The sequence below is a fragment of the Raphanus sativus genome, unplaced genomic scaffold (assembly GCF_000801105.2).
Source record: "Raphanus sativus cultivar WK10039 unplaced genomic scaffold, ASM80110v3 Scaffold1486, whole genome shotgun sequence".
Taxonomy (NCBI): domain Eukaryota; kingdom Viridiplantae; phylum Streptophyta; class Magnoliopsida; order Brassicales; family Brassicaceae; genus Raphanus; species Raphanus sativus.
In genome coordinates this window covers 12,494-21,076 of record NW_026616796.1, presented here as the reverse complement: position 1 = coordinate 21,076, position 8,583 = coordinate 12,494, and the positions used below count along the sequence as shown (strand labels likewise).

Genomic DNA, 8,583 nt, shown 5'->3' with positions numbered 1-8,583 from the left:
TCTTACACCACAAACTCTCTTTTCATGTTTTATGTCTCGGTCTAAGAAGATATGGTTTTTGTGGCTTCAAAAGTTTTCCAAATTTGGTTATCAAAACAAAACAAAAAATATTTCCAAATTTGGGACTACCTATTTATTTTTTGTTCACAAAGTACTTTTTGTTTTTAATACGGAGACTAAAAGTTCAATTAAAACAATACAAAATATATCCCCTCTAGTGGTTTTAAAAAATTCAACAGTAGAGATATTCATTTGAATTTTTTAGGGTGAAATATTAATTCTTATAATAACTTAGTTTTTATTAATATAAAATTAAAGTATGTACTTATAACTTTTCATGGGTGTCCCATGGTTTTTCCTCAAAAACTCGTTTATTTCGTTTTATTATTTCTTATTTTTTTTTTAAATATTCAATAATAAATTATGTTTTTGTCAGCAAGTTTATGTATCACTTCCATTCGATATAGGTTTTCCTGATGTCCACACAAATAAAAATTTTAAAAACGTTTTTCCTATTATTTTGTTTTTATATGATATCTTGGTATTATATAATGGGAAACTGAAGCTAAAATGATGATGTGCTTTGCAACCGTTTAGAGAAACACTATACAACAAACATTTGTCAATCTAAAAGTTTCTACAAACAGCTGTAAAACATGTCTCGGATCTCAAACCTCTTCACCGACAACACAATGAATGTTCCTCCCTACGCAGTTCTCGTTCTCACTGCTATCATTACGGTTCTTTGGTTACTTCGCAAACGCTCGCCGCAACCACCTCTGCCCCCTGGACCACGAGGGCTACCTATCGTCGGAAACCTCCCGTTTCTTAAACCAAACCTTCACACCTACTTCAGAGACCTCGCTCAAGAATACGGTCCCATCTTCAAACTCCACCTTGGCTCGAAACTAGCCGTCGTGGTCAACACTCCGTCGCTAGCCCGAGAGATCTTGAAAGAACAAGACATCAATTTCTCAAACCGTGACGTCCCTCTCACGGCACGAGCCATTACTTATGGTGGTCTCGACCTTGTTTGGTTACCATACAGTGCGGAGTGGAGAATGCTTAGAAAAGTTTGCGTTCTCAAACTACTTAACCGCAAAACGTTGGATTCTATCTACGAGCTAAGGCGCAAGGAGATCCGAGAGAGGACGAGGTTTTTATACGAGAAAGGTCAAGAAAAATCAGCGGTGAACGTTGGTGATCAGTTGTTCGTGACGATGATGAACCTAACGATAAATATGTTATGGGGAGGATCGGTGAGAGCAGAGGAGATGGAGAGCGTTGGAACAGAGTTTAAAGTAGTGGTTTCCGAGATAACTAGGCTTTTGGGTGAGCCTAACGTTTCAGATTTCTTTCCGTGGCTAGCAAGGTTCGATCTCCAGGGGCTAGTGAAGCAGATGCGAGTGTGTGCTCGTGAGCTCGATGCCATATTTGATGGAGCCATTGAGAAGATGCCAAAGCTAGGAAGTAATGATGATGGTGAGTGCAAAGACTTTTTGCAACAGTTGATGAAGCTAAAGGACCAAGAAGCCAATTCAGAGGTTCCCGTTACCGTTAACCATGTCAAAGCCGTACTCGCGGTAATTACTTGTTGAGAAATAACTTAGCACTAAAAACTTTTTTATCATAAAAATAGTAGGTCAAAATAATCCCATAATCAAATACATTTTATTAAGGAGGTAAAAAAAACATTTCTATGACAAGTATTAATTAATGTGAAATTAGAATTTAATTTTGGGATAGTTTCAATAACAAAATCAGAAAGAAAAAAAATTCGACAAAAAAAAATTTAGTTTTTTTGCGACATTTATTTATACTATTATTTATGAAGTGATTTTTAGCAACAGAGCTCTCACGTTAAAAGTTAGACTGGTTAATATCGTTATATTCTTAATGAATAAAATATTAAATAAGCTTAAAAGTAAAAAAGAATTTAAAATCTATTTGATTAAATAATTGATTTTAATTAGTAACAGTAAGAATTATTCAGAATCTAAAAAAATATATGTTAAAATAAAATATAATATATATTGTGTTGTTATCTGAAAAAATATTTTAATAAAAATTTATAAACATAAATATATAATTAAATATTAATCAAATAAAAAATTAATTCTATATAATTGAAAAAAGAATATTGAGTGACTTTTAATATTTATTTCTATATAATGAATATAATGTACAAATAAATTTACAAAAATATATAATAAAGATATAAGAATTTTCAAATGAAAATAAAAATAATTTGTGTTATAATTTTTTAATTAGAATTATATATAATCATAAGTAACTATAATATGTTTAGGTCCGCATGTACGGACAAAACACCTAGTATTTTATAATATATATATCTATAAAATTTGTATACATAACTTATACCCTATTAAGTGAATACCCTAAATTCCACACCATAGTACCGTAGTTGACAGAGAGTAAACTTGTCACATGATAGGTAGTTTGCTAATTTCATCATTTTTTTGAGTTTTAAATCAATTCACTCTGTATATAAAGTAAGAATGTAATTGTTATTTACCCTTAATAGTTTCATAATATGTTCTTGTGAGAATGATTTTGATTCATGTGTTTGTTATATTCTGTATGTATATTCGAAGGATTTGGTGATTGGTGGTACTGATACATCCACAAACACGATAGAGTTTGCAATGGCCGAGCTTATAAAGAACCCAGCAGCGATGAAGAGAGCGCAACAAGAGCTAGACGAAGTTGTAGGAAGAGATAACATTGTTGAAGAATCACACATCACTAAACTTCCTTACATAGTAGCCATTATGAAAGAAACACTTAGGCTTTACCCGACCGTTCCTTTGTTAGTCCCTCACCGTCCAGCTGAAACTGCTGTCGTCAGCGGTTACACCGTCCCTAAAGACACTAAGATCTTCATCAATGTTTGGTCTATTCAGAGAGATCCAAACGTGTGGGAAAATCCGAATGAGTTTCGCCCGGAGAGGTTTCTTGATAAGAAGTCTTGTGATTTCCACGGAACCGACTATAGCTTTCTTCCCTTCGGATCTGGCCGGAGAATTTGCGCCGGTGTAGCACTCGCCGAGAGGATGGTTCAGTACACTCTTGCCACGCTGTTACATTCCTTCGATTGGAAGCTTCCGGAAGGCCATGTGTTTAATGTGGAAGACAAGTTTGGTATTGTCTTGAAGCTCAAAAACCCTCTAATTGCCGTGCCCGTTCCGAGGTTGTCTGATCCTAATCTTTATCTGTAGAAGCTAAGATCGTTGTATCTCGAACATCATGCATGTTTTCTGTAATAAAAATAATCTATAGAAATAAACAAAATTATTGAACTAGAAGCATTTGTTTAACTTACATGCCTTGATATTATTTTCACATCAGTCCAAAATTCTTTAATATAAACATGGATAATCTACATGGTGTGGACAGTGTAGTTCTTCCTCAAAAAATAAATAAATAGATGTTCAAAAAAAAAAAATAGCAAAACTAAAAATAAACTAGCTTGAGACTTTGATGCATATACACTCTGTAGTAATTCAATCTACTTTATGAATCCAAAACTATTTATGCATTGTATTTTGGTCTCTATCCTGACTAAACAGTTTGTGAACAATATTAACCAAACGATGGTTTAGAAAATCAAATTGAATCAATGCCTATAGAATCTCAGAGAACATAAACTTTGAAGAGAGCTTACTACAGTGAAGAATATTTCAATCTCTTCCACTTAGCTTTCTGCTTCCACTGATTTATCTTCCTCTGCACAATCAATGCTATAGACTTTATTGACATGATCTTGAAGATCCAACACTATCTTCATCATCCATCTCCCACCAATCACCACCATCTCCCATCTCAACCTCATCATCATCCTCAGAATCAAACCCATAATCCCAATCCCCACAACAAGACAAGCCTCTCTCCTTGTCCAAAACAGGATCATAACTCCACTCCAACTTCTTCAACACATCTCTATCCCTCCACTTCCCAACAACCTTCTCAACCTCCTTCTTCGCCTTCCCCATCACAACCTCCTTCCACGAATACGCCACGTCAGCCACCCTCTTCAACTTCCCTTCACTCAAATCCCCAATCACAACCGTCCTCAAACACCTATCCTTCGCCTCCCACAAAACATCAACAAAACCAGAATCATCAGACACCAGAACCAAACACTCAGCCTCCCTCTTATCCATCACATCCACCATATGCTCCTTCAACGCTCTATCCGCCGCCTCGGGCTTATCACTCACCATCTTCACCCTAAACCCGCCACGTGTCAGCTCCTCAGCTAATCCATAACCTTCCTTAGGAATCAAAAGGTTCCTCGCAGCTCTCTTGTACTTGTCCATCTTCATCGAGTACTTCGCCACGAGCCTCACTCTCTGCCCTCCCTTCGCCGACTCTATCTGCCTCACGCGCTTCTGATTCTCCGCCTCGTGGATCTGGCGGAAATGAGCGACGAGCTTCTCGTTCGCGTAGAATCTCCTGTCGCAGACGCCGCAGAAGTACGGCTCGGCCGGTTTAGCTAAACCGGTTTTCTCTAATTGGTTGAGGAGTTTTCGCTCTTTTCGTTCTTCTCGGACGTGGGCGGGGACGTGGCTGAAGGCGTGGCGGTTCGCGTAGGCGACCATTAGTTTCACGGAGCCGAAGGACGACGCGGCGGTTCGGAGCTTAACGGCGGCGTCGTGGGGAGGGTGGGAGGCGGGTGGTTTGTTGTCTAGGTCCCAGAAGACGGCGACTCGGGTTGGGGGTTTAGGGTTTATTAGTGTGGTGAAAGATTTGGTTGAGTAGAGAGACGTGATTTGGGTTTTCGAAATTCGGATTCTTTGGACGAATCGAGAAAACATCGCCGGAGTGTTGGAATTGACGGAGAGGGGATGGAAATCAAACCGGTACCTGACCCGAATCGGGTTTATACAATTCGGTTTGTCTAGATTTTGCCGACGAGTTCAGACTGAGAAATCGTCTCCAATGCCCGTGGAAGAAAATTTTAAAGCTACAATATCCTCGTTATAAGGTGATTTTCTTTTACATTTATTTTTAAATCGAGAAATAAGTAAATTACGAACAAAGAATGGAAAGTGGAGATATTTACAATGAAAACCAGGGTCAAACCCACCCATCCAGCAATCCGTCGGACCTAAATGGGTAAACCGTAAAAAAGTAAACCAACCCTAAAATCAAACGCGATTTCTAATCACTCTCTCGTTTCCCCTCTTTTCCTCTCCTTATTTTCTCTAAGTGACTGTTTAGTTTCTTCTCCTTCTCGATCCCGATCCTCTCCTCATCCTCTCTATCTCATCTCTCTCGCGAAACTAGGAGAGCTAAGGGGGAAAACGATCTTGAGGTAAGGTTTCTGGGTTTCTGAATTCGATTTCTGGGCGTTTGTCTCTCGTTCCGTCGTGTATCTTTCGATTTGTCTCGGTTCTCTCGTTTTGCTTTGTATCGATTCGTTTCTGGTTTCTGGTCTCATTGGAGACGATTTCTCCATTTCCTAATCCTCTAATTATATCTTTAGGTTTAGGGACGAATGGCAAAGATAAGGTGGACTAAGAAGAGAAGAACGAAACCACTGAAGGATATAACTTCTCCTCCTTTAAAAGAAGCTACTGATGTTTCTCAACCGGAAGCGGAGTCTGTTGAAGATGGAGATGTGAACCGCAACGAAGATGAAGAGAACGAGAAGTCTCACGAGAGCCTTGAGAGCCCCATTGAAGATGCGAACCCAGTTGAAGAGAACCAGAACGAAGAGGTCTCTCCAGGAAACGAAAGTGTAGATGAAGAGAACCAGAATCAAGAGGCTTCCCACAACGAAAGTGAAGATGAAGAGAACGGAAACGAAGAAGCCTCCGAGAACCAAAGTGAAGAGGAAGAGAACTCAGAGGAGGAAGCGGCAAACGTGGATGGAAATGGAAATGTAGTACAAAGAGAGGAAGAGAACTCAGAGGAGGAAGCGGCAAACTTGGATGGAAATGGAGTACAAGGAGAGGCAGAGAACTCAGAGGAGCAAGCGGCAAACTTGGATGGAAATTCCAGAGTAGGAGAGGAAGAGAGGTCAGAAGAAGTAGATGTCGGTAGAGATGGAGGAAGTAGCAGTGAAACCGAAAGCGAGGTGAGAATCTCTATGTTCCTTATTTTCCCGTGTCAATTATGCTAAGGATAACTGGTAGAACTAAGGATAAAATTAAGATAAATGGTAGAACAAAGGATAACTGGTAGAACTGTGGATAACTGGTAGAACTATGGATAACTGGTAGAACTGTGGATAACTGGTAGAACTGTGGATAACTGGTAGAACTGTGGATAACTCGTCTGTTTGTTATAGGAAGAATGACAATGTCTTTGTTTCGGTTTGATGGAGGATGTGTTTGGTGTTTGTTTGTTGTTTGTAGGATTCCGACAATGAGGCGTTAAAACCCTTGGGCATGTACTTCCAACCGTCTGAGTATAGGAAGAAGATCAAGATCTCGACTAGGTGTTTTATTGCTGATGTAATGAAAACCTTTGCCGAATTAGTCCCTCCAATAACTCCGACAGAGAAGAATTGGTTTGTGAATCATCCGCAATTCAAGCACATATTCCACATGCCACAGGCTGGAAACCACAAGGTAATGGGCATGTGGATGCTCCTTCTCCGAACCACTCGCATTGCAAAGGAAAAAGAGGCATGGTTTGCCGTGAATGGTTGTCCGATCCGCTATGGTATCAGAGAACATGCTTTGATATCTGGATTGAACTGTCGGAACTATCCATTGAACTACAAGGAGGCCGGAGACACGAAGTTTGTGAGGAGATGTTTTGGGAGGGGAATAATAAGATATCAAGACGTGAAAGCTAAAGTTCTTGAGGGAATGGAACCTTCTCGTGATAGGTTGAGGCTGTTGGTGTTGTATTTTCTATCGAGTGTTCTTCTTGGACAGACGAAGAGCGGAAATGAAGCCCCTCCCGTGGATCCATTCTTGCTGAGAGCAGTTGATGATCTGAATTTATGTAGAACTTTCCCTTGGGGTAGACTGTCCTTTGATTACATGATGAAAGAGATTGCACACACTATGGCTCATTTCGATGGGGAGGTGAAAGAAGGTGTGATATGGCCAATTCCTGGTTTCTGTCTTCCAATGGAGGTAAGTCTTATAAGTAATAACTCGAATAGAGACTTCCTGTGTGATATTGAGACTTACTTTGTTTTTTGTACATGTGTAGATGCTAGCATTTGAGGCTATTCCTGTATTGGGTAGTAAATTCAGAGAGGCCGTTGATGACCCAGACCCAACATGTCCAAGGATGTGCCAAACAAAGTTCAAGCAAAGTGAGATGAAGGGATTTCCGCTATGGAAAATAAACAAAGCACTTGGTAATACTCAGGTTAGTTATCCATCCTCAAAATATACAAAGAAACTTTCTTTGAAATTTGAATAAGGCATTGACTCAACATGGTTACTCTGTAGGACATTGATAACGTTTTGGCTGTCAGAGAAGAGGAACGGAGTCTACTAGAGCGGATAACAGAACCAGAGGATAACAGAGATAAGGATGATGCAATTGTCGATAGCTGGATGAAGAGGGTGGCTCGTGGATATGTTGTAAGATTTGTCGATATGTTTGCGGAGGATGTGGCAGCCCGAGAAGGCCCTCCCCCTCAGACAGGTGGAAACGGCATTGAAGCCAATGAATCAGCAGAGAACTCGGTGCAGCTAAAAGAAATATTAGAGGCCGTTAAGAAATTCAGAGAAGATGTTGGAGAGCGGATGGACAGGATTGAGAATAAGGTTGGAGAAGTTGATTTAAGACTCGCAGTGTCAGAGGCTTATATTCACGAGCAGATAGCACTTGGTAAGAGGAGTAATCAGGAGAGGCCTGATAAGGAGGTTGGCTGTAATAAGAGGTCAAAGAAAAAGTGAGAAGGTTATGTCTCCTTTTGGTTTGTTTTAAAAGTAGACTTATGTTATGTTGGTTGCTTTTGGTATGTTTGTTTTTTAGACTTATGTTATCTTTTGAACGAAAACGAAGGTTATGTCTCCTTTTGGTTTGTAAGAAATTTATGTAAAACATTAAATGTTGCATTTTATTTCTCTTTTATTTGCCTTTTTCTTCCTTTTTGTTTTCTTGCTTAGAGTAGTATAAGTAGGTAGGTATTGGAGACATCATTTCTTCCTGATATCTGTCAGTCTCTGTCACTCTCTCTCTTTCTCTTCTCTTATTGCAATAAAGAAACAAGTGGTCCTCTCCTCCTCCCTCCTCGTGACATCAACTCTCTCTCTCATCTCTCCATCAACTCTCTCTCTCATCTCTCCATCAACTCTCTCTCTTTCTCTTCTCTTATTCTCAGATCTAAAAGTTGTGATGGAAGAGGGTTCGGGATCATCGAGGAGGGTCAATTCTGGTCGGAGACGCTGCTTTTGTCGGTTGCCGGCGACAGTAGTGCAATCGTGGACTGACAAAAACCCAGGGCGTCGATTTTATGGCTGTCCACGATTTAAGGTATGATAATTGTAATTGAGCTTGAGTTTGAGTTTCTTTTGTGGAATATTTATATTTTCGAATTGGACATTGGCAGCCTGGACAGGAGGTAGGCTGCAAATACTTCTGTTG

General features: G+C 39.6%; 3 protein-coding genes across 4 annotated transcripts; 2 read left to right on the top strand and 1 right to left on the bottom strand.

Annotated features, from left to right (window-relative positions):
* The first annotated feature begins 573 nt into the window (after positions 1-573).
* LOC130504306 (flavonoid 3'-monooxygenase CYP75B137-like) lies at positions 574-3,326 on the top strand. The gene is made up of 2 exons (XM_056998922.1): positions 574-1,583; positions 2,616-3,326. Exons 1-2 carry the CDS (start codon positions 657-659, stop codon positions 3,237-3,239), a joined length of 1,551 nt encoding a protein of 516 aa, XP_056854902.1. The 5' UTR covers positions 574-656; the 3' UTR covers positions 3,240-3,326.
* Positions 3,327-3,466: 140 nt separating this feature from the next.
* LOC130504307 (uncharacterized) lies at positions 3,467-4,838 on the bottom strand. Its single transcript, XM_056998923.1, has one exon. The coding sequence runs from the start codon at positions 4,836-4,838 to the stop codon at positions 3,771-3,773; it is 1,068 nt and encodes a 355-aa protein (XP_056854903.1). The 3' UTR covers positions 3,467-3,770.
* A 31-nt stretch (positions 4,839-4,869) lies between these two features.
* On the top strand, positions 4,870-8,072 carry LOC130494457 (uncharacterized protein At3g43530-like). Of its 2 annotated transcripts, none has more exons than XM_056998921.1 (5): positions 4,870-5,008; positions 5,510-6,103; positions 6,384-7,115; positions 7,195-7,356; positions 7,440-8,072. In XM_056998921.1, the coding sequence occupies exons 2-5, from the start codon at positions 5,522-5,524 to the stop codon at positions 7,890-7,892; spliced, it is 1,929 nt and encodes a 642-aa protein (XP_056854901.1). In that variant the 5' UTR covers positions 4,870-5,008; positions 5,510-5,521; the 3' UTR covers positions 7,893-8,072. The 2 variants fall into 2 exon arrangements, with proteins under 2 accessions (XP_056854901.1, XP_056854900.1); XM_056998920.1 differs by lacking the exon at positions 4,870-5,008 and adding an exon at positions 5,022-5,338.
* The last annotated feature ends 511 nt before the right edge of the window (positions 8,073-8,583 follow it).

Coding starts and splice junctions, on each gene's coding strand:
- LOC130504306 (XM_056998922.1), top strand. CDS start 657: ATGTCTCGGATCTCAAACCTCTTCACCGACAACACAATGAATGTTCCT. Junction 1,584..2,615: donor ATGTCAAAGCCGTACTCGCG/GTAATTACTTGT, acceptor GTATATTCGAAG/GATTTGGTGATTGGTGGTAC.
- LOC130504307 (XM_056998923.1), bottom strand. CDS start 4,838: ATGTTTTCTCGATTCGTCCAAAGAATCCGAATTTCGAAAACCCAAATC.
- LOC130494457 (XM_056998921.1), top strand. CDS start 5,522: ATGGCAAAGATAAGGTGGACTAAGAAGAGAAGAACGAAACCACTGAAG. Junction 7,116..7,194: donor GTTTCTGTCTTCCAATGGAG/GTAAGTCTTATA, acceptor GTACATGTGTAG/ATGCTAGCATTTGAGGCTAT. Junction 7,357..7,439: donor AAGCACTTGGTAATACTCAG/GTTAGTTATCCA, acceptor GTTACTCTGTAG/GACATTGATAACGTTTTGGC.